Genomic DNA, 25,128 nt, shown 5'->3' on the forward strand with positions numbered 1-25,128 from the left:
TATCATTAGTTAAGCAATACTGATATTTAAGCACTCATTTTTGTTTCAGAGCCCTACAGAATAGGGACAGCTTAGACAGGGCTCCTGTTTCAAGCTGTCAGCTGCTACAGGAAGCTAAGATATAGCTTTTAATGATTTTTTCAGCCATCAGGGTTGCAAAGGCAAAAATATGACTTTCCAAGAGAATATCAGGCCCACTCTGCAGGGAAGGGCTGGGTTGGGGGTGGGCAGTAGCACAGGATCTCTGTAGTCTTGATTTCAGCTTTTATGGCATGGATCTCTGTCTATATTTAAATTTCAGGAAGGCTACTGGATAAAAACCAGATTTCTGAGAGAATCTTTGAGCACACACATCTAATGCTGGACATGCACAGTCACTGTTGCCAGCTTACCGTTATCACATCAAGCTGAGCTGAGGTCCCAGATGGCTACTGCTGCATACATGGGCCTCTCCTTAACCCTGCTCCTTTCCCAGAAAAAGCCAGCTCAGAAAGCAGATCCACTGCTGCAGGGTATCAGGTACCTGAGCCCTCTTCCAACACAGCAAAGCAGTCTCCAGCAATCCAGTTAATGGCAGCCAACACGCTCTGTGTTAATCTGTGCGTGAGTTGCGTGTTGGATGCTGGCCAGAGTGTTCGATACGTCACATAGTAAGGCTTTTTCATGCAGTTCTTTTGTTCCTTTTTATCCCTCAATTTTGAGGCCAGCAGTGGTGCAGGTTATACTTGAGGCATTTTTGTGATCAGCACCTTTGGAGGGGTGTACTCGCCTCTGTCTTTTCTCGAAGGCAACAAGATGACAACAGTTACTTCTCACTTCTGTGTTTTGAACATGCCACATGCCCAGTTGTTAATCTAAAAATTGTTATTTGTTGGGGAGAATTTGTGCTTGGGCTGGTAGAATTTCTTGGCTGCAGGAAACTTCTATTACTAAAATTTCTTTTGTTTCAAATCGTAACACAAAAAGCCAACATTTGTATGTAGTTTGTTGAGATGTGGTTTATTCCACGTGCACATGGAAGAAAGCTGAGCACCGTGGCATCAATACCATAACTTTGCAACAAGAAGTTGATGATGAAATTAATTTATAAATATGGTGGAACTAGTTGAAATGTTTTCCTTAAACTTTATATGTTAGTTTTCTTAACACATTGAGATAATATGGACATGTTCCTGCAAAACACTTCATTCTGGAAAAACTATTTCCTATCAGCAAACACACTTATTTTTTTTTAACCAGACTACTCATAGCTTGGGGGAATGCAAATGCTGCTTGCCTTAGCCCCGAGCTGTGGCTCTCATTGTTAATCATAAAATCATCACAGAATCACAGAATGGTTTGGGTGTGAAGGGACCTTACAGATTATCTAGTTCCAACCCCCTGCCATGGGCAGGGACAAAGTCCAAGACGATGGAAGGGATTGAACTGGTAGAACTAACCCACAGTTGAAGTATGACAATGTGTAGTTCCCCCACTTGGCTACCGTATGAAAATGACTGTCCGACATCAACTCTGCAAAAGCTGCTCTGGGAATTCAGCAGGAGCTGTTCCTGTTTCAGCAGTGCATTCATCACAGGGGGTAACCTGGTCTAGAAATTATGCTCTCACTCTCACCCCAAAGTCGAGTCCTTGAACAAAGCCCAACAAAGAAAAACGAAGAACCTCCTTAAGAGGGAAGAAAGGGGAGGAGAAAACGTCGCTCTCTGGCTGCTGCAACCCCACCTCCCGGTTATTTCATCTTCCTTACAAGGCTAAAGCCAGAAGCTTTCCTCTGTGCCTGGGTCCCTCTAAAAGCGGGAGAGCAAGCCCCAAGGATCCCAGTGGAGTGCAGCCAGGATGCAGGGCTGACAGAGGTGGGGAAGGAGGCACTGGCGTGAGCCCTGCAGAGAGCACAGCAGAGGAGGCTAGTGCTCTCCAGAGAAGTGTGACAGTAACCCATGAATCCTAAACCAGGTATTCAGTGATGCAGATCTTCTAAAGAAACGTGAAACCAAACCCAAAAAGAAATCACTGAGGGGGAAAAAGTGCAACATGAGAGGTAAATATATTTTTCCTTGGGATAAACAGAAATATCTGGCTTTATTTTGTTTGAAAATCATCATTGTAAGTAGGTGTCTGAAACTGCAGACTGAAAAATGCATTTACTAGCATCTGAATAAAGACTGGTCTGACTGACTTGGAAAGCAGCACTGGGTTAAAAACTCAGATGAATTGAAGGACCTCTGAAGAAATGTTGAAGTTGCTCTTTTTAAAGCTTTGTAAAAATCTACTTTTCTGTTTTGCTCTCTCTGCTACTCCTAGAGGTTTTCAAGAAGTAGTATGCACGTTGCTTTGGGGAAAAAGAGTGGCAGAACCAAAACCTAAACCGAGAATGTGGTAAACTGTCCCTATTGAAACATTTCAAATGCTCCCATACCCCTATTTTTGCAATAGTGCCATTTCTTCAGAAAGATCCATGACCTACTGAGCTGGAATGTCTGTTGACATCTGGTTGAGGTAACTGTAGCCGGTATTTGGGATTCTTTTTTTTTTTTTTTTCCAGTTTAATTGAAACAAGCTGAGATTGTCTGCACACTCAATGAATTGTTTCCATGCTGTGACCATGTAGTCTCTTTGACGGGTAATTCTAGAACTGCCAAATCTGAACTGGAAAAGAGGAAACACCTCAAGAGTTCAAAACTGCAGCCCTTCCATGCTGCAGCCCTGACCGTGCTGCCAGGGTTCTTGCAGGGAAGTCAGAGTGGCCGAAAGATGAAAGACTTTGACCCTTGTCTGTAAGATGGACCGAGACAAATGTGATACTACTGACTTTGGTGCAACTGTATTCTTGGGCTTCTGAGTTACATCTTTGCGATGCTAGAGGACTTACAGATGCTTTTATTCACCAGGTAAAATGAAAAAGTGGCCTGTGGAGAAGAGCTGCTGGGAGTTGTGACAAAGTACAAGACCAGAGGATTGCTCACCAAAGGCATTGGCTCAGCCTTCCAGCCAGTGCGTGCGGAGGTGCGGGTTCAGCAGTTGAGGATGGAAATGCTACGTCGTTCCTCAGTCTTTGCTGCAGAAGTGATGGAGGTTTTTGACAGGTCTCCCACTGACAAGGAGCTTGTGTCCCAAGCCAAGGCTCTCTGCAGAGACTACATAAACTCGAGGCTGATTCGGGCGGGTGTCAGCTGGAGCAAACCCGAGTACAACGTTCCGGTGCCTGGGGGTAGGCTGGCCGAGGTGTCCACCATCCTGCTGCGACTAGGTGAGTCCCTGCTGCTACGGGGGGGAGCTGAAACTGTGTGGAGCAATTTGCACCAGACTAAGGTTTCTGGAAGAGGCTTTTTGTGTGATGATAGAGAGGTTTTTCTTTTCTTTTCTGCTTGGGGCGTTTAGTTTTGGTTTTGGTGATCTTCCCTAGACAGCTCATTTGCTTGGGTTTTCTCATGTCCCTTGGAGCACTGCTCAGCACAAGGTTTCTGCAGAGCTGCCTTTTTCTGAGGACTTGCAACAACTCAAAATCATGATGCAGTCCAAGGAAGCCCAACAGCAAACTAATTCTGTCTGCACAGGACTCCAGCTGTGTAACAGTTGTCACACTATTTCCAGCAGTCTTTCTCAGCTGGACATTTTAAGCAGTCTTGTGGTGTTTTCTCCAGATCTGAGTGACTTGGATGCCATGATGCAATCTGGCAACCCAGCCTGGCATCTAGTAGGGCACTGCTGCCTCTAGACTTGGGCTTCAGCAGTAGCTCACCCAGCTGCAAGGACCTTTAATTTGGGGGTAGCTGGCTTACAAAATGTGCATTGGAGATTTTATGAAAGCTGCTTTTGAATGACAGTGTGTTTTTCATTTTCCTTTGTCTACCTTAATCATTCTGCAAGACCTGAGTTTCTTGCTTTTCGCTGGAGCAAGGAGGAGTTGGCTGATGTTGCCTGTCATATGGTGCCATTTGGTGCCCCCCTCATGGCACAGCGACTGCGGGGGCTGCAGGGAGAGCAGTTTGAAGGTCATGCCTGAAGGCTGTGATTTGGAGACATGCTCTAGAGCTGTGCGTGCACCAGGAGCACCCTCTAATGCTGTCAGTTGCCTGGCCTTTTGTTTTGGGCTATAGCAGCCTTTGTGCTCCAGTCTAGCTGTTTGTCTTTTGGGATCCCACCACCCTCATTCTTGGAAGTTGCTTCCAACAGCCCTCTTTGCCTGCAGGCTGGTGTTTTAGTTCACAGCTGGCTTGGAAACTACCACCAGTATTTGCATCTGATTTAATTCTACCACCAGTATTTGCATCTGATTTAATTACACCAGAGTTCAAGTAAGTCTGGTGAAGTAACCTTTAGCTGGGCCTAACAAACTCAGGACCAGGGCTGGTCTCCCCACTTTCTCCTGTTTCTACCTCTGTTTGATATTATCCCAAGGCATAGTTGTGTTTCTTTTAACTGATTATATTTTTTTGAATTTGTTCTTTTTCACTTTTTCTCTCCTATGCTGACTTCTGTTTTTGTTTTGGTCTTGGGGCGATTTTTTTTTCTGTTCTTCTGTCAATATTGCTGCCCCTTTGTCCTCCCTTTCTGCCTGGGTTGAGGGTTGAGATTTATTTGCTTTCAACCAGATCTTCTGTGGGTGGCCAGGAACATGTTAAAGGGCAAGCAGGTGGCACACTGGATCCGAAGGCGTCTCCTGGATGACTCTCCTATTACTTATCTGTGTCCAGATGGAAAGATTTGGCTGATAGTCTTCAGAACTTGGCGCCTTCTCTGAGCAAATCTGTTTGGAGAGCGCCATGTGGTACCTATGCAACAAGGAGGGTGAGCAGTTCCTCCTCATTAGGATGAAGAGTTGTTTCTGTCCTGTTTCTTCAGAAACTCCACTTGCCACACGGCCCCTCCCTTTCTTTTCCCCTTTGCTGCTCTCACCAGCACAAGGCTGAGTGGTATCCAGCCACCTGCCAGGAATGGGAGTGCTTAGCCATTTCCTAAGCAGTGCAACAAGCCAGGCCAGTTTTTTCTGCCGTGATAGTGCTAAGAAGCCTGTGGAGATGAGAAGTTGGAGGATTTTCTAGCTGTTTTGCATGTAGAGAGTCCAATGAACTGACTGATGGGCCAGCAGAGGTGCTGGGCACAGGCAATGCAGCTGCGGTCTTGGGGAGCGAGAGCCCATCAGCTCAGTGAGGCTTAGCAGCTAATTAGTGCAATTAATGCGTCAGAAGCGGTAAAACTTAATGATGTGGCCAAATGAGGCACCCCAGACCAACCTGCTGTGTGTGTCAGAGGTCTGGTTGGTTTATCTGAAGTTATATTTCCTCTGGCCCATGCCCAGGGAAGCCCTTTGACCACTACAAGGAGCTTCTGCACATGGGAACTGTCGCTGCTTCCCTGCTGACTCCTCCATAATCACTGGAGGGAGGAGGAGAAGCCCCAGAATTGCTCTAAATGTTGCAAAGTCTGACATCTGAACAAGGGCACCGCAGACCAGCACCAATGTAACGTGCTGCAGGAGAGGTCCTGGGACTGCTGCTGGGACAGGGAATGCTTTCCTTCCCCAGATGCTCCTGTCTGCCCTGTGCCTTGCTCTAGGGTGGGGCATATGTGCCTCCAAACAGACCCTGATCTCATCTGGGGCCTCCAGGCACTGCTTATTAGAAGCTGTAACAGTGGCAGGCTACCAAGTGCTGATCCCAGCCTCCCATGCCTCCCTCCCAGCTAACTAGGGCTATCCCCATTTCCTTACATTTACCAGGAAGCCTTTGTGCTGCCTGTGAGGAGAAAACAGCTGTTGAGTACTGCAACTAAGGTTTCTTCTTATCTCTGCTGACCATGTGTTGGCAGGATTTCCTCTTGCCATTAGACTGGGACAATCCCACACTCAGAAAGAGCCAGGAGAGCTCAGCTGTGGAATTCTGTAGAGCTGGGTTTTGACTGTGCTGAGTGCCAGTTAAATGAATTAAGGATCTGTAGCTAATGACTCTGAAACAAGCTCCTGATTGTGGTGGCATCTTCCTTTTTAGCTCCCATACAAATGAAATTTTGAGGAGGATCAGTTGCCCTCTGGCTGGGGGGACAAGTCACCTGGATCTTGCAGTGGGATGTAAAGCTGTTGGGATAGCTCTTCCTCTTCCCAGAGCGCCCTTGTGCAGAAGAGCACAGTGTGTCCTAAATCTACATCAAATAGGACTCTCTGTGCACAAAGGGCCTTGATCCCATGTGATGTGTTGTGTCATGCTCCTACAGCAGCTATGAAACCTTCATTAAATATTTGTGATCCCTTGTAGAGAGAGAAATCCCTTGGAAACTGGGTTTTATTAATTCTACTTCTCAAAAATGGTTTGTTTTGCTACAGAGGAAAAGCTTTACTGCTGTTTCCCCAGCTCCATTGCTCAGTCCTGTGGGAGGAGGTTCTCCATTTGTCCTTAGTAATTCCATCTTGGTCTTCAAGCTGGCCTAACACCTCCAGCCATTTCCCAGCTGGGGAAGAAACACTGTGGAGGTGAAAGCATACATCTGTATGTGTCAGGAACTTTGGTGCTGAGGAGCCAGTCATGCAAATGAACTTCTCTTTAACCACTGGGAGGAGAGAAAGAACTCCAGATCAATGCTCTGCCTGTGTGAGTGTAAAATAGTTGAGCTGAGAGTCTCTTTGCTCAATTAATGTTGTGCAGCTCTGGGTGGATCCTTGGCTTTCATCAGCCTCCAGCATTCTTGAGTTGCTCTCATGTGCTTTCAGGCGTTTTTGTACAAGCCTGACGGGGTGCTGGGAAAGGGCGTGTCTCCCAAAAGCTTACATGGATGTACATGCCTCTTTCTCACTTCTGAAATAAAATGGAACAGCTTTGCTTATCTGGAGACTGTCTCCTGTGTTGAAGGAAAGCCAGGCAGCCAGCCTGGGAACAGCATTTCAGGGATTACTGCAGCTACATCGCTGACACAGGGCCATGGGCTGTCCCCACTCCGTTTAGAAGTGCCAGGCACAGGGAATATTGGGAAAGGAGGGTGCAGGTGGTAGGGAATTGCATCTAAACGACCCTAAGCACTCCGCTGCCTGCTTAAACTCAGGTGGAGCTGGGGCTCAGTCTGTTTGGCTGCAAGGACCTGTGGGGTGGCCCCAGTCGTAATTCCTGCACCAGGACTTGGTGTTGTGCGTGCTGACCCCTGGCTGCTTGTTTCCAGGGGACGAGCTGGAATACATTCGGCCCAATGTGTACCGGAACATCGCCCGCCAGCTGAACATCTCCCTGCACTCGGAGACGGTGGTGACGGACGCCTTCCTGGCAGTGGCTGCCCAGATTTTCACCGCAGGTACTGTGCCCGGACAGATCCACAGACAGGGCTGGGTGGAAAAGAACGGGATGGAGCCACCTGTCTCGGAGAAGGCATGTTTCTGGGATAGCCTGCAAGGTGGGGCCTGGTTTCTGAAAGGGCTGTGGGCAGTTTGGCAGTGTGCCCTGCTTTAATGATTTAATGAGAGCTCCTCTCAGCTCTGTTCTGGCAGGGAAATGCCCTGTGTTGTTATATCCTCCCAGCAGGTTCTGGCTCATTCTAGAAGGCACCTCCAGCCCTTCCTCGATAGGAGGTGGTGTTACCTCATTGCATGGGTAGGTCACTCATTCCAAACTCCTTTGCTCACCATTGGCAGCTGCAGAAGATTCATTGTATGGGAGACTCCCTTGTTCCAGCTCATGCTGTTGATGCTGGGAGCCAGAACCAACTCATCACAAGGGAGTTCCTCTCCTCCTGGCTTCCTTTCCCACAGCAATAGCCAGAACTGCAATGGAGTCTGATGCTTCTCCTTTCTCATATTGGTAAAGTTTTGGCCCTGAAGGCTGTTCCAGATGGGCAGGTGCTTTGAACTTTCTCCCTGCTTAGATGTGAGTGTTCTGCTGCTGCTGTTAGACTGGTTCCAGCAATGATGGTCAAAAGCAAAGATATGCCCTGTGCTGTGTTTCTGCAAGGGTACCTCAGCCTCCCCTGGAAACAGTCCCTGCCAGTGACTGGAAATGCAGCCTGTGGGAACTGAGGGAAGAGAAACCTTTCACACAGACATTTATGTCAGGCAGGTCCTGACATCATCCTAGGTTTTCTACAATGTCCTGTGCTGTCTGTGGAAGGATAGTAGATCTCAGAGACTGGAAACAAAACCAAAAAAAAGGAAAAATAACCAAAGACAGCAACTTGCATAGCAGTGTGAAAGCACTGGAACCAGTGACAATGACCTGCCAAGCGTCAAAGGATGCAGTGACTCTTGTCACATTGGGAATAGTTACTACAGTATAGAAGTCCAGGTTTCTGTTGTACTTTCAATCAGGCTTCCTCACTAAAAACCTTTTTATCTTGACAGTCAGCTGTGCTTCTTTATACAGAACCACTGACACCCTGGAGAAGCCCTGACATGGAGAATGTGTGAAGTGTGTTGTGGTGGAGAGAACAGATCCTCCCTGGAATCACAACAATGGCAAAATAGATCTCTGAGAGGCACTGCTCAGGCAGGGCTCCTGGCAGGTCGAGCAGGGCAGATTTGCTCCCTGAGTTAGGGAGATTGATGCTGTGTCATAGGAAATGGATGGAATTGGATTGGGTGGCCAGTCCTGCAGCCCTCAGCAGCCTTTCAGAGATGCCTGGGATGCAGATTGCCTTGGCATGGCGCTGGCCTGGGAGGCCCTGTGAGCTCAGAAAGCAAGAGCCGGGCAAGTATGGCAGGAATGTCTGAGTGTGGCTGTGTTCAAAGGGCAGGTGCCCTGTCTTGTCACTTGGTGCTGAGCTTTACTTGCTTAAAGGCTTACAGAAAAACAAGGGTCAGGTTGGCAAGCTCAGGTATTTGCATTGCAGGCAAGTAGGTGATCTTCTTAGATGACTGTAGCTGACTGCATCAGAACTGGCCCACCTCCAGAGCTGAAGTGACACAGGGACCTAAGCCAGAAAGGTGGATGGCTGCAAGTGGAGCAGCCTGTGTGTGCTGCTATGCTGCATAAACACGATGCTGGGGAGAAAGCCCTGCTGCCTTCTAGGAATCCTGCTCTGAATGCATATTGACAAATTCATTGAGAGCTGCATTTTTGGTGCTCTTCAGCTTCTCAGCTCGGGAGTCAAATGCAAGGTGTCGATAGTTTAAAATTAAAGCTAGAAATTATAACGCTTGGTACTAAACTCTTGGTTTTCAGGGTAATAAAAATGGAATCTGAGCTCAGCCCTGTGAGGCTGGCAACGCTGGAGACTTTGGGAGCATAGTAGAAACCCAGGCTCAAGCTCTGTTGCCAGTGCTGCACCTTCTCTGAGGACACTGTGCTGCAGAAATGGCTGGCAGTGGGATGGCTGCACAGGGGGTGGATTCAAACCTTCCCAGTGCCCTCTATGCCCCGTTTTTAATTCTTTCTTGTCTCTGCCACTCTGCTGGGGGTTGTGTATTCAACTGCTTTTATCAACTTGTTATTGTAATTTCGGTTGGTAGAAGTTGCGGAGTGGCAGAGGAGTACGCTGATTTTTAACGTTCCTGGATCCCACTGCAGTCTCAAGACTCAGCATTTAATGCTAAATCCAGCAAATCAGAGTTGGCTGTGACAGCCAGACATTCATTCCTTACTTTTTTTTTTTCATAGTTCAGAGGAAAGAGGCTCTTATTGAGCAAAGGAAACCAGACACTCAAGTTCTGTCTGAATTTTCATGACAATTACCAAGGGCTAAAACATCTCAAGCTGTTTTTTACTGTACAGTTTATTAAGAAAACAGCTACAGTCTGGCACTGCAGTGCCTAGACAGCCTGGGGAGCCCCACTAGTCACTCACAATGCCTTTCCAGTAAGGGAGCAGGGGATTTTCATCCTTTCTTGCTGGAGAGATTTTCTCCTTAATCTTTCATATGTCTGTCTTCCACACTCTAGTCTGGTTTCTAATGCTGTGTAGCTCTGGCTGTGCTCATTCTTGTCCATGCTGCCTACAAGTCTTGTCTGAGCCCTGGGCAGCCTGTTTCAATGCCTGACCACCCTTTCAGTGAAGAAATTTTTCCTAATATCTAATCTGAACCTCCCCTGGTGCAACTTGAGGCCATTTGCTCTTGTACCGCTGCTTGTCATCTGGGAGAAGAGACCATGGTAAGGCTCCAGCTGTGGTTTGCTCCCCTGTTTCCATACAACCCATTAGTTCTTCAGGATGAGGAGAGCTCATCTGTGTGGAGATGTGCACCTCAGAGCCCTGATCTGCTCTGGATGGTGAAGGATCTGCAGCAGCATCACCTCTGTGATGTTACCATTGGTTCTGGCATGTGGTTCAAAGCTGCTCTGCAGGCAGCAGGAGACTGTCCCCTGACTTTAATAGGCCGTGGATTGGGGCTTAGCTGAGCTGGCATTTACACTAGCTGTTCGAATAAATCCCAGAAGGAAGGGGTCACTTGGTGGAGAAACAAAAGTAGAAAAGGGACATGCGTTTTCCTTTCCTAAGGAAACAGTTCCCTGCTGTTCGTAAGAGCTGCTAGGCTGGTGAAAGACTGGATGTGGCTCTCAGTGCCATGGTCTGGTTGACAGGTGTGTTGGGTCATAGGTTGGGCTCGATGATCTCAGAGGTCTTTTCTAACCTAGTTGATTCTGTGATTCTGGGGTGGGATGAGATGAACTTTGAGTTCCCTTCCAGCCCAAACCATTCTGTCATTCTATGGAATGCTGTTAGAAATGCATCCTACTGCTCCCTCATTGCTTCCGCCTTATGACTTGAGCTCCCTTCCTCGTGCACATCCCTCTTGGCTTCTTTCTCTCCACCAAAGTGTATTGTGTCTGGCTGTATTCTTCCAGCTGTTGAAATGTAGCACTGGATCGTGTTTCTTTTAGGTCTGACTTGCGAGTGAGGCTTTGATGCCGAGTGGAGCAGAGGGAAGTTTATTTGAGTAACCTCGGGTAGTGTGGTGCTCTGAGACCACACAGCCATGTCTCATGGCTTCTTGAGCTCTCCCCTGGGGCAGACGAGCTCATATGAGCGGGAACACTTTCAAGAGCACTCCTCTCCTGCTAATTCATTTTCCCCTGGGCTCGCCAGTGTTTACATACTTTCAGCTCCATGGCTGGCCTTGAGTCTGCAACTTGTATTTCTTATTTTTTATAATGCCTTCTAAGCAGCTCTTCATTTTTTCCATATCCTTTTGTTCCATCTCTGTGAGCAGAAGGTTTGGAGCTTTCTCTGTTTTGATCATTCCCTTCTGGATCAGTTTTCCATTCCCTGTTGTTGTTAGCTCCTGTGCATGTTAGTCCACGCAGTGGGAAGCCCTATGAATGGATTGTCTTGCCAGGTGACGTGTGCCCATTTCACCCAGCGTGGATGGCAGCCAGGCCTTTTGAGGAATTTGGAGCAAGATGATGTGTCTTCACTGCTCATGTGCACTGGCCAGATGCAATTCCAGCTTATGCTGAGGGATGCATGACACTAGTGTCACCCTGAACCTGGCCTGAACATCATGGGGGACAGAGGCACTGCCCTTTCAGTAGACTGTGCTCCTCTGCCCCTGCCAAGGGAGTCCTTGAGAGAGAAAAGGTAATGGAGCTGGTGTCCTGGGAAAGTGCAGAGGAGGGCTGCTGAAGCATGTTCCCTTGCCCTGTCCTGTCTGGGGCTGGATGGCTGCTGGAGCCCTCCTTGGCGGGGGGACCAGTCACAGGCCCAGGTGCTGGAGATGTCTGCTCTTCACTTATTTCAGGGCTCCCCTACATCACGTGTGAAAAGAGCATAGGCTCTTTTCCTCATCTGCTGTTGCAGATGAGGAGCCCAGCCAGCTGTCTCCATTTTCTGCCTCCAGCAGTGACAATAGACATCTGAAAATCAGGAGGGAATTTCCTCCTCCCCTTGCCCCCATGGCCTGGCTGTGCTGCTAACAGGAAAAGCAGACTGAAAGATTGGTTTGACCCTGATGGACATGTTCTGGAAAGTGGATGTGACCGCCGAGCTCTCCACATCCATCACCATGATAAGCATTGGCCAACAGCTTGTCCTCTTTCTGCTGTCTGGTGAAAGGGAGAGGGGTTCTCTCCGTGTGCCAGGGAAGCCCTCACCTCGTGCAAGTCCTGCAGCAGGTACCATTATGGAACAACCTTGGCAGGGAAGCTGGAGCTGAAGGGCTTCCTTGCCATCCTCCCTGGACTGACGTGTCTTAGAGTAAACTGTGTACTAGGGAGTCATGGGTCTCTTGAGCCTTTATCTTTGACTGGCTGTGGATGCACTTTTCTTCTGTTGGAAAGAAAAACTTGGGTCTAAAACAAAGTTAACCAAGACTGCAGCTGTCTTTCTGTACCAGAGTGACCTCAGCCCTGTCAGTTTTCATTACTTCCATGTAAATATCTCAGAGCTAATGGACTTGCTTCAGATACTTAGAGTGCCGTAAACTTGGGAATAAGCCAGTGAACTCTTCCCTGGAATTTTGGGTAACTTTGGTTCATGTAACTCGAGATGCAAGGATCCACATTTCTGCAGGGGTGGAGAACTGTAAAACTGGCTTACACTAAAGCTGAGGATAATCCACTGAGGCTCTAGTCCTGGAGGTATCATCAGCAAGGTGTGTAACCCCTTAAAGCCTCTTTCATTAGGTAGAGACATACTGACCTGTACTGGGACTCTTTCTTGCTGGGAGAACCCCTCTGTCTAGTGTTTTCTTATGTGGTTTCATAGTCTCTTTCTGGCTCGTTCTACTGGCTGTCATGGTGACACACGATGTGAGAAAGGCAGATAAATAGTGTGAATGCCACACAGGCAGTGAACTTCCTGAGTGACAGCTCCGGGGAAGGGACACTGCCGGGCCCGCTTGGCAAATAAAACCAGGACAAGAATAACAGTCACTTTAGTTGTATTAATAACTTCCTCTGGTCTCGAGGATAGTGCTGGGGAGGAACAGTATCACAGGGGACACTGAGCTGCTGCTGTTACTGTTGCTGCAGAGCCTCACGAAAGGATCATCTGTACATTTTGATCTTACATTAGTCATGAGTGAAAAGTGGCTTTTTTTGGAACACTGAATAGATTTTCACCAGTCTAACAAGGTATTCCTGTGACTGACATTTGAAGAGTTCTTCTAAAGTTTAGTACTTTTTTTTTATTTAAGGAAAAAAAAAAGAAAGTGATTCTTAAAGGTGTTAGTGTGAGTGTCCCTTTTGAGTCACTAAGTGGAAAAACTGTGGAAATGCTCTGAAATCTGCATGTTTTTTGAGGAATATGGGGTGCTCTGCTGCAGTGAGAACACCTGTGAGGAGGCTGGAGCTCCATCTCAGAGATGGGGGTGCCTGGGGATCTGAGAGTGCAATGAAGGAAAGAGGGAGACTCTTTACCCCATTTAAATTGTATTTTTGCTTGCTGAGCACATCCAGTTTTCTGATGGTGTGTTTAACCCCTCCAGGTCCTCAGATCTAGTCACTGATCAAATCTTTCCATCCTCTCACCCGTTTTCTTTCTCGTTGCAACCCTGTAGAACAGTTCTGTGTGGCTTTTAAACACTAAAACTTCACCAGGCTTCTGGCTGTGTTTGGGAGAGACCTTGGACAGATTCCACAGAGACCTAACACTGTAAAATACTTCACAGTATGCTTGATAAATATGGCTATTCCAGATAACAAAGCATGGGGGGAATTCAGCTTCCTAGCCGATCCAAAGGAAATCAGTGTGCCATTGTGCAGTGGCAGTTCTGCAGGGGAGCAAAAGGGTTGCATTTCCAGGTCATTGGTCCTGATAAAAGCCTGATGAGGGACAGCTGGCTGGGATGTTTGAGCACGAAGGGTTTATGCCCAGTGGTGTTGGTAAAGCGTGGGGGAGACCCTGGGAAGTTGGCTGGTACCCAGCGCTGAGCTCAAGCGCTTATCGCTGGCACTAACAGGAAGAAGATTGCTGCTGGGACAACTTCCATGGAGCTCTTGCTGCAGGCAGGTCAGCCTGGCAGGAAGGCTGTCCTCTGGGAGATTAGATAACTGACTGACCCTCCATCCCTGCACTGCCCTCAGTGGGGTAGGATAGGCAGTGTTAAGTATTGTAGGCAGAGTAGACAAATTCTTAAAGCTACCTGTTTTTCAGGTGGAGACTGAGGCATACTCCTTGCATTGAAGAGAATGGCAACCCTGAGCAACAGCTTCCTCATGAGGGGAAGAGGAAGGGCAGGCGCTCTGCTCTCTGGTGACAGGACCCAAGGGAATGGCATGAAGCTATGTCAGGGGGGTTAGATTGGATATTAGAAAAAGGCTCTTCACCCAGAGGGTGGTTGGGCACTGAACAGGCTGCCCAGGGCAGTGGTCACGGCCCCAAACCTGCCAGAGCTCATGGAGTGTTTGGACAAGGCTCTCAGGCACGTGTTGGGATTATTGGAGCTGTCCTGTGCAGGGCCAGGGGTTCGTCTTGATGATCCTTGAGTGTCCTTTCCAACTCAGGATTCTATGAATCCTGTGTTCCAACTGTGATTCTGTGAACCCTCTTGGCCCTGTAGCTTTGCCTCCCTTTTTTGTTTTGGTGACATGGAAGAACTGAAGATGCTTATCTCGTGTGCTTTGCCTGTCACATTGGAACAGTTTTCTCTGATCTAGAAAAAAACAGGAACACTTTGTCTAAAGGGTGTTAAAGGGTTGTGCTGATGACAAAACCCCCGGGTTGTTCAAACTATTTGAATTCCATCACCTCCTGTGCAGCATGTGCGTGGCTGAGAGCCAATGGCAACACAAACCATGGTGGTGCACTTCTTCCCTGTCCTGGTGGTGCCTTTGGGCTGCTTTCCCCAAAGCTGTGCACCCAGTGCTGAGAGGTGGTCAAACCATACCAAGGTCAGCTTATTTCATTCTACCTCTCTCTGTGGAGAGTTTTCCCCAGTCCTGGTCCCCTAGCATTTCTTTTCCCCCACGGTGGAGAGCATGCTGAACTATGGCTGCATGCAGGCAGCACGGGCACGTGTAATGAAGGAGAGCCATTTCCTTTGATTATTCAAGACTGAGCTCTCTGTGTGTGTGTGTGTAAATCCGAATGACCTTTCTTCTTTTCACAGGCATAACGTGGGGCAAGGTGGTGTCTCTCTACGCCGTGGCAGCGGGGCTGGCGGTGGACTGCGTGCGGCACGCGCAGCCAGCCATGGTTCACACCATCGTCGACTGCCTGGGAGAGTTTGTCCGCAAGACCTTGGTGACGTGGCTGAAAAGGAGGGGAGGCTGGGTAAGAAATGCTGTCTGACCAAACTTGCTTCTGCACGTGCAGGCTAGAAAATTTCCTGATTGATGAAAGCGCGGGTGTCCCTACTGCAGCTTTACGCTGAGAAGGGCTGTGTGAGATTCTCTTCCACAGCCCTCTGTCCTGCTTACACCTTGCTAGACTTACACAGCTCTGTTACTGGTCCTGCCCTGTGTAGCTGAGCCACAATAATTCAATCCTGACCCACCAGCACCTATTCTGTTCCTGATCTTCTCTGGAGCTAACAGCCAGTCATAGTGGGAGACTGTAAATAGGGGTCATTTCAGTGAGGCCCTGGCACAGATTGCCCAGAGAAGCTATGACTGCCCCATCCCTGCAATTGTTCCAGGCCAGGTTGGACAGGGCTTGGAGCAACCTGGTCTAGTGGAAGGTGTCCCTGCCCTTGGCAGGGGTTCGAACTAGATGGTCTTTAAGGTGTCTTCCAACCCAAGCCATTCTGTGATTCTCTTGGGCAGCTGTTTTCCAGAAACTGAAAAAAAATGAGGCTTTCCGACTTAATTCTCCTTTTACCTTTAAGCATCTGATTTCTTTGGTCTCTCTATACCCCATGGGAGCGTTGGCTCCTGTGGAGGATTGTTCAGAGTAAGAAATTTACTTTGGTCCTGTGGAATAGCCAGAGACCTTTCCAGTGACTTTCCCAGCAGACTGGGATGACTGGCTGGCAGCTGGGTGGTGCATGTATGTACCAGGTCCTGTGTGCCTGTCTGGCAGGGACATGGACGCTCCCTGGAGCGATAGAGCCCAAAGTGCTTTGGTGTACTGCCAGGAAGATGCTACCTGGAGCTAAATATTGCCCTGTGACACCACTGAGCTCATGGGACATCGTGTTCCGAAGGCATGCGCTCTTCCTAGACTGAGCCAAGGCAGCAAATTCCCTCTTTTCCAAGAGGTGAAATTTGTTTCCGAGCCAACAGGAAATGGTCAGGCACCCCACCCACAAAGACCGAGAGGGGGGGACACATCTTTTTCCAAACTGAGTATTGCTCCTCTGTGCTAAGACTTCCCAAGCGTGCCTGTAGCTGGTTCAGTCACCTAATTTTTCCAGGAGTGAAGGCACCTTTTTGCTGAAGAGCAGTGGATCCCTTGCACTTACTAAGTGCCAATCCTACCTTAAATCATCCCTCCCCTCTCTAAAACTGTGTCACCTTGAGGCCAACTGACTCAGGGGACTGTTTGGCTGGGCTAAAAGCAACCTTTGATTTGAAGGCCCTGATCTATTCCATTTTGCAGCCACACAATTAATTGTGCCGAGGCAGGTAAAGAGGATATCCTGGGATTAAGTAGCGCTGTTCCTGCCTGTGAATACCTGTCCCTGCCTCAGTGTTATTTGAGGCTTACTTTAACTGCATACCTGTAGAGCTGCTTGAAATGTATTCTCTGAAACAATTCTTCCTTTGGAAAAGATCCAGTTTCATTAAAATGGAAACATTGCGTAGGAACGTGTCTCCTTCTGGTTCCCAACTATTTTTTTTCTTTGTTTTGGTAAAACCTGCATGTTTTGATAAGTTAGCATCTTGTTTTAAGTTTTGTATTACTTCATTAGAGTTCAAAACAAGGTGTTTGGATAGTTCCAAAAGGATATTTTTGGAAAGTTTTTGTTGCAAAGCAAACAAGCTTCAAAACAAGCTGCGACAAGGGTATATTTGCCCACCAGAAAAGAGGGGTCCCTTCAAGTCTGGGGGAAAGCTACTAATCTTCCTGCCATCTTGTGCTGTGCTCCCCTGAACGTTCTTCCCCTTGATCTAGGCACTGCAGCAAGGTATTTCCCAGCTTTGTTCACTAAGGGGCCAGACCAAACAACTCTATGATGGGGACCCTCTCGCCTGCTGCCTGGCCTAGCTGGTGTTAGTTTGTCTTGGCACAAAGTCCTTGTTTCTCCTGCGCACATGGCTCCCATCAGCTCAGATGGAGGCTGCCAAGAGTAACCACCGTGCCCTGAGCTGGTCCAGAAAAGCCACTGTGGAGACCTTGAAAAGGCATTTGAAATTCTCCACTCAGCAGCAGGTTCCCATGCTGCTTCCATAGGGTACAGAAGACCCTACCCCACAAAACCCAACTCAAACCTCTTTGGAGGAACGAAGAAAGTTTGAGGCATCATCTCTCCCTGTGGAGAGTTTGCAGCCTCAGTAGTGGCTTTACAGTAGAATAGAAAGATTTTAATTTTCTTAGCAGCATTTGCTACAAAGCAGTGCATGTGACTTGAACTTGTTTGAACAATTAACACAGAAGCTCAAACTGCCATTGCAGCAGTTTATCAGTGCCTGACAAGGCTCAAAGACCTGCTTTATTAAGTAGCTTTGAAGTTTTCAATTCCAGTGCCTTATCAGGTATGCTTGATTTGGATAAGAGCAGCTAAGGCAATTGTTATACAGCTGAGCAATTTTGCTTATCTAAGCAAGCCCTATACAAATTTGTAAATGCTTCTGAGTGTAGCTCCTCTTGGTTAGAGCAGTGAACTCATTGTCTTTGGGAGAACGTAGCTGGGCTTTAAGGAGTTCACATTTTCTCATCTGGCAGTTAACCCTCTGCAGCTGTGATCAACCTAGTGTGCATATTGGGCCTTGTACTGGCTCACATGAGGCACTAAAGTCCTTCACAGCTTATGTTTCTCACGGATCAGGTACCCTAACACACATGTTCAGCTACCTGCACGTTGTGACTTCTCTCGACTAAAGGGACAGTTTGACACATCTTTGTCTTAGACATGACACTGTGCAGGTCGCTAAAATTGAACAGGCTGAATCAGTTCAGACTTTTCTAAAATGCAAGTAGGGCAAGTGTGCTGAGCCATCACTGAAAGTGTTCAGGGAGACCCACTTTTCTTTCCTCCACAATACAGATAAAGTACCTATAACCACTGGTACCACATTGCAGCATGTTCTGTTAGCTGCCTTGGCTGCGTGCTACGTTTGATCATGTTTTTTTGCTATAAGCAGCAGCATTTCCACACCTTGGTGCTGACTCAGCTTCCTCCCGTCATCCTGTTTCTTCCCATCCCTACGTGCCTGTATTCATTCCTCCTGCAGTCTCTGCTTGTCAGTTATTCACGGGCTCAGCATCTCCTGATGCTCCCAGGAGATCAGCAGTGCGGGGAGCTGCAGCATGCCAGCCTTCCAGACACTGTGGGGGAGGAACTGCTGGAACACTGGCTGCTCTCAGCTGCTCTCAGCAGAGCTTTGGTCTGTAGGTGATGAAGGGGTCGGTCAGTGCAGCTGTGCTCACTAACCAGCTGCCAGAATTTGTCCCTTCGGCCGCCTTTTGCTTCCTTCTAATAATGATCAGAGTTGCTGAGGCGAGGCTCACCCATGTCTTCAACACAGGCAGAAGGACTGGAGAAGATTATTGGGGTATTCATCATCTCTCATGTCCTGTTTTGGGGATGAACACCTCAGGGTTTAGAGCCTGCACCCCCTGTTACTCAACCACAGTCCACATGTCCTTGTGCTAGGCTGAAGTTTAACCACAACTCAGTTATATCACTGGCAGAGCTTCTAATTTTGATTCCTCCACCAGAAAATGCAATTTTCTTTCTACCTCTGTCCTGTTCACTTCACCCTCCAGGTATTTTCCACCTTCTCCTCCCTATGCCAGGTGGAGAGCCTGTCTTCATCAATTTGCTGTGTTGTTGTTATTTTTTATTCGTTGCAGGCCAGCTTCTCTTCTTGTTAACACTTGAAACCAGCAGCCCAAGCGATCTTTAAATCTGACCCACGCGTCTGGGAGGCATCTCTGCCAGCACACATATTTCCACACACAAAGCTTGCATTGCTTTAGGTCTAAATCGGGGGTTGGCTTGCTTGCTTGTCTTCCAAAGAAAACACTAAGGCAAGAGAAAAAGTGCAAGCAACTTGAGCTGATATTAAACAGGACAACCTCTGGGAAGCATCCGGCTTTACAGAAAAGGATGGGAATGCTGATACTGCCAAAGTTTCCTAAACCTTTCAAACAGGGAAAGAAAGTTGTATTTAGCTATTCAAAATGGAAAATGCTGGACAATCTTGTCCAGCATTTCTTTCCTCAGTGGTGGCTGAAAAGGGGGACACTTTGCCTTGTTGATGGGGAGTGAGGAAAGTGTATTTTGCAGGGCTCTTGGGCCTGATTTAATAACTTTTGGTGTGTGGAAGGGTCAGAGCAAGCATCTGGTGCTGCAGCAGCAGTGGTGGGTGCTGTGGGTTGTGGGGCTGGGAGAGCCTGCAGTGGTGGCTGATGTGGGCACCTCTCTCTGACGATCTCTCTTCCCTCCTCATTAGGCAGACATCACAAGATGTGTGGTGAATACTGACCCCAGCCTTCGCTCCCACTGGCTCGTGGCTGCTGTTTGCAGCTTTGGTCACTTCCTCAAGGCCATCTTCTTTGTCCTGCTGCCTGAGAGATGAGTCCGAGTTGCCAAGTGCACCCCCCTGCCCCATCTCCTCCCCCACTCCGCAAGCAACAAGAAGTGACTGGAGATGTAATTCCAGATTGGTAATGGTAATTTCTGAAGAGGAGGAAGAGAAGAACTGGGACAAACAAAAGGCTTGTTTTCTTCTGCCTTCATCTAGGAGCAGATCATCAACCACTGCTGCTCCTTTTGCAGCCACAGGAGCTTCTCTGACCATTAATTCTTTCAAGAGTCTTGTTTTCCTGGGTAGCTTGCATGTGTGGTCTGGATGTTGCCAGTCCCTGGGCACGCTGATGGCATGTGCAGCATGGAATGTCAGATGTCTGTTCCTTACAGCTGTGTTGTGCTAGTGCCAGGCAGAGGGGAGGAGGAAGGGAATATTATTTGAAATGGGATAAGAAAATAGAAGAGGGGGAGAGTCCCTCCTTCACTCCATGTGATTCCCCTTTCAGTCCTCAGACTTGCCTTGTGTTAATTCTTGTCTCGTTAGGTTTGTGCTTAAAGTTCATCTCCTTTATCCCTAACTGGCTTGCCGGGCTCTGCCCCAGCACAGCATGGTGGGGTTTTTAACAGGATAAAACCAAACGTTTTGTCAACAAATGCTTCTCCCTGACATGTGTTGGAAATCGGTCTGAGCAGCCGTGTGAGGGGCAGGATGAGAAGGCAGTCGCACTCGATGCAGCAGCACGACAGTGTGTTTTGTTGGCCCCTCTTACTGCACTCACACACCACTCAAACAGGAGAGCAAGGGGCAACGCCTTCAAGCAACGGCTCGGGGTGGAATTTCATCATGAAGAGAAATGGTTTTTCCACTGAGATTTTGTCGGAGCTAAGCGTGTAAGTAGGAAAGGTCAGGGGGCATGAGCAGAAATAGGGAAACAGTAAGTGAACTGGCTGGCACTGTGAAGGGGGTGAGCTGTGGCAAAAGTAGCTGATGTATGTTTCCCTTTTAATCTTTTTGGAAGTACAACTCGCAGTCTTCTTTGTGGCAAACAATAAAAGAAATAGGTGGTGTTTCACTATTGCACAGGCTATTGTATTTGTTTCCAGAGTTAACAATTCCAAAAAAGGCCAGAACAGTGCAGAGACAAACACTCTGGCCATGCTAAAAATACTTCAGCTTTTCCCCTGGTAGAGCATGTTAACATGTTAAAACTACTACTCACCCAGTTCATGCCTGGAATTTAACCCATGTTCTTGCCATGTCAGAAATGTGCTGTTTTCACTGACAGATGTAGGGCCTTGCTGACATGAGCAGGGAAAGGCTGTGGAGCCTCTTCTCTGCCAAAGCCTCACGGAGGTGCCCTGCTCAGTGCCTTGCTCCCAGGAGTGTGGCAATTAACACAGAAAAAAACCCTTCTGGATTAAGAACATGTGGCACTATGGGAGGTTTTGCTGGTTTTTTTTTTTCCTGATTTCTCTCCCAAATATTTAGAGGGGTTTTACTCTTCCATACAGGAGTTACAAAGGTGTTTGAGAATAAAGCAGAGCCTTGATTTTTGGTACTATCTGTGGGCAGGATCTCTGCTAGCTGTTAGTAGTGCTGTGCTCTGACCAGCAGAAACCCTAGCAGAGGATGTGTAGGGGTTAGATCCTTGTGCATTCCTGCTTTTGGCTGCTCTAGCTCTTTGCACTTTGGCTGATGTTTTGGTGTATGGGTACCAGGCCCACCTTTAGCCCTAGTGCATCCCCAGTGAAGGGTGCTATACCAGCTTGGTCTACAAGTACGTTTTCAGTAGTAAAGCAATTCTCGTGGGTCAAAACCCTTGAAGGGCAACCTCCCCCAATCCACAGTCTCCCAACAAAAACACTCACTGACAAGGAGAGAGCCTTGCATTCCATATCACTGCCCTTGACAGTGGGTAGGGAGACCTTGGGATGGGTTATACTGACAAGTTCCCAGTGTGGATGCAGATGATGGTGCCCCGAGGCTGGGGCATTTTTATGTATGTAAAACTTGCAGCAGTTCCCCAAATAATCCCGAACTGCCAAAAGAATATTTAATTTTTTTCCCCTTCCTGATGTAATTATATTGGCATTAGGGGTTTTGCTGGCACCCCTTACAGCTGGGGTTTTCTTCCTTAGTTCTTGGTAGATCCAGCTATGGAAGTTTAGAGCAGGTACAGAACACACAGTGAATTACACTAATCACTTTTGAGCAGGAGAGAGAGGATCCCCTCCCATCTGCAACAGAGGCATGAAAAGCTCTGTAGTCCACAGCAGGGGGATGCAGCTGTGTTGTCCTAACGGAGCTTGTGGAAAAGTAGACTTTGGATTTCTGGAAGTACCCTGGTTGTGTGCAGACTTTGGCTTGGACAGCTTCACAACTCATCAAGTCCAGCTTGCCTTATCATACCTTGTGTTTTATGGAGTGTATGGGAGTTCCTGAAGCAGTACAGTCTGACACTGGGACTGGCAAGACCTCTCTCAATTTGGATGCTGTTTTGAAATGTAATACTTAAGGTTACGGCTGCTTTTTCAGTAAACTAACGATATCGGAGAGAATACTAAGGAACATAAAGAGTTAAATGTACCAATTAAGTGGATTTAACAAAAAGATAATGACAAGCCAAATAAAGCAGCATTGCTGGAAAGGAATGTGTGTGGGTGGGAAGGGGGTTGCAGAGGCAGACAAAGGCTCGGCCTGGAAACTGCCAATAATGAAGAGGTGATTTTGGTCCCCTCGAATATGTTTCAGACTTCTCTGGCTTTTGTCTGTCTTCTTGCATTTGCAAGTCCCTGCCAAATACGTACCAGGGCTGAATGGTGTGTTGCTCATCTTGCACTTGGTGTTAAAGGATGATCTTTTGATCTTCTCACTCCTGTAATAACCACAGCAGCAGCAGCCTTGCCACCAAAATAAACAACAAAACAAACAGAATTGCACACACAGTTCTGCATTTGGAAAGTAACAGTCTTGAGCATGATACAGCCAAGTTTTTATGTTGTGTTCAGTCCTAGCTGTTATGTTTAGGCGTTTCAGAGTACTTCTAGAGGTCCTTTACAATCTCAGCAATTCTGAGGCTCTGTGATTTTTCTGTTCCCTCTTCTCTTTTGGCCAGTCCTACCTGATGGGAGACATCAGAGTTGGTTGTTTATCACCCCAATAAACATTTTCCTTTTAAATGATTGGTGAAGATCCTAGGACTAGGTCTAATTTATTTAGTTGTTAAAGAAAACCAAGAAAAAACAAGTACCAAAGTTAGTACTGTAGTACTATTGTGCTGCTCCATACCGAAAGCCAGCATCAAAATCTGAAAACATCCAAACCAGCCATCTCATCCTTTTCCCCCAGTGTGCTTCCAATGATCTGCTTGAGAACACTGCTTGTAGTAAAAGCTGCCTTCATTTTTTTTTAAGCTGTTTTCCTCACACTGAATGTTCTAAGTGAGACTTAGCTACACACAGACTGTCTTGGGGGTTGCTCCCTGTCCCCAGTGACCTTTCAGTCCAGTGTTTTTGCTGAAGGGCAGCAGTCACGGGGGGTGGGGGGCAGACCTCCTCTCAGCCCTGTTAGGCACACATAAAATCCAGATGGGCTTTATCTGTCTTCTGGCTCTCCCACCAGAAGAGCTGGAAGCATAGGGAAAAGATGAGGCAGGGTCAGGTGGAGGCATGGGAAATTACTAGGAAGAAGCAGGAGGAGGGAGAACGGGTTGGATGGAGGTGGGGAAATGGCATATAGTATTTTTGTGGTTACAGAGCCTTTTGCAGAGGAGAGTGGCCTGTGTGCTATAGCAGTAGGGAATGTAAAGGCCCAGAGAGTAGTGCCTGGAGGAACCTGAGCCTCAGCTCTCCTTTGTTGACAGAAGAACTCGCCTCCAGTAAGGATTATCCCACCATCCTTCACCTCCGGCGCCAACCTCATTCTCTGTTTGTTTATAGCAGACCTACGTAGAAATACCTGCCTTATCACAAAGACGAGGAGCAGAAAAGCTGTCTTGGCTTGGAAGTTTCAATGATGAGCATTTGACAGTGCTTATCCTGTCCTAGACATGATCTTGCTCCAGTCACAGCCTGAGTTGTACCTCTCCTGTGTCAAACACTGGCAGCAGGTTCACCTTCTTCAAAGCAATACTGAGGAAAATAGTCTCTGTCTTGCAGCAGATGTCACCTGTGTTCCTGCAGTGCTTTTTTTCCTGCAAACAGAAAGAAAACAGCCTGTGAAGCCGTTAATTTATCAGACTTGCATCTGTATTACAGACCAAAGTACAGAACAATAGCGACAGGGAGTGAGATTGAAGTTTCCTGGGAAATTGCAACACCAAACTTCCTCATTTTCAGAGTTGTTCTTTAGACCCTGAGAAAAAGCTCTGCCCGTATTTTTTTTTTATTCTCCTTTTAATGTGCAAAGTCTGCAAGTGGGGTTTTTTTGTGCACAATTAAACTGAATATGAAGCAGATTGTAAGTCCTTTAGACGAGTTTCTGAAAAGATCAGTCCCTGAAGGCGTTCCAACAGCTTTGCCAAGAGCCTTCCTGATGTGGCTCTTGTCAATGTGTGTCCCCTTGAATTTCTTCACTGTCATCGTTTTTTTAAGTCTACTATTTATAATTTTACAGGCATAGATTTGCCACAGATTAATTATTCTCTTAGGGCAATGTGAAAACAATGCATGCTACTAGATTAATGACAAGAAAACAGCAATTTAATGTACTGCTGGCTGACTCTATAAATTTCTTCTATGCAAGTGGGTTGACAGCTGGAGTTTAAATACTCGCTCTGAAAAGCCTGTAACCTCTTTAACTCTAAACATTTTGACCCACTGGGATTATGAGCCCCCAGCACAGCTAAACAGAGCAATCCTTGGTTGAACTTTACACCGTCACCAGGACCTGGAAGTGCATTGCATGTTCAAGCAGAGTCTGTGGGAAATAGAGTACCCCTGGGTCAATCACACGACATGAAGACCATGTCCAGGCAAGGTCAGATGAGAAAAAAACGCTTCCCCTTTCACAGAATTTAAAAAATAAGGAGTTGGGAAGGGAATTTCCAGCTTCCTTACAAGCATATTTCAGAGCTTCAACTCAGGAGAAATTTCGTCTCTTTGCCCATAGACCAGCAGACAGCACCAGAGCTTGTCTTCTCCATCACTGCAGGAAGACTTGCTGATACACCTCTACTGGCGTCAAATACAATCCCCTGTTGTTTCAAATTTCCACTTCTAGCCCTATCTTGTGACCTTCACTGTTGCTTTTGTTGAGCTCTGTGTTTAAGCAAGATAAGGTGTGTTTTCTATTCCCCTTCCCCTGCTGAATGTGACTCATGCTGGGATTGCTCTTGAGACCCTTTCAGTCATCTGAAGGGCAACTGGTTTGGACTTTGGAGGACTATGGGCAGCACCAAGGACCTTCAGTGTCACGAATGTGATGGGAGCTGAGAGGATGGGCCACTTGGCAGGACCAGCCCTCGCAGTGTCTCACCTGACTCTCATCAGGCAGGAGCTGGAGATCCTGCAGCCGGTCCCTGCTATGCAGATCCATTCTCCCTCTGCTCTGTGACACTGTTCAGGTAACATCGAGCTACCTGAAAGTTGAGGTCCTCTCAGTATCATGGTGTTGCCTTTTTACTCCTGAAACATGGAAGTGTTGGG

At 47.5% G+C, this 25,128-nt stretch overlaps 1 protein-coding gene across 2 annotated transcripts; it reads left to right on the forward strand.

Moving 5' to 3' along the window:
* Positions 1-1,746: 1,746 nt before the first annotated feature.
* BOK (BOK, BCL2 family apoptosis regulator) lies at positions 1,747-20,563 on the forward strand. 2 transcript variants are annotated; one of them, XM_017826387.1, is made up of 5 exons: positions 1,747-2,038; positions 2,889-3,247; positions 7,147-7,275; positions 14,956-15,119; positions 19,406-20,563. In XM_017826387.1, the coding sequence occupies exons 2-5, from the start codon at positions 3,025-3,027 to the stop codon at positions 19,529-19,531; spliced, it is 642 nt and encodes a 213-aa protein (XP_017681876.1). In that variant the 5' UTR covers positions 1,747-2,038; positions 2,889-3,024; the 3' UTR covers positions 19,532-20,563. The 2 variants fall into 2 exon arrangements, with proteins under 2 accessions (XP_017681876.1, XP_017681877.1); XM_017826388.1 differs by having other exon boundaries at positions 19,410-19,537.
* Positions 20,564-25,128: the final 4,565 nt, after the last annotated feature.

The sequence above is a fragment of the Lepidothrix coronata genome, unplaced genomic scaffold, assembly GCF_001604755.1.
Source record: "Lepidothrix coronata isolate B3197 unplaced genomic scaffold, Lepidothrix_coronata-1.0 Scaffold125, whole genome shotgun sequence".
NCBI classification, from domain to species: domain Eukaryota; kingdom Metazoa; phylum Chordata; class Aves; order Passeriformes; family Pipridae; genus Lepidothrix; species Lepidothrix coronata.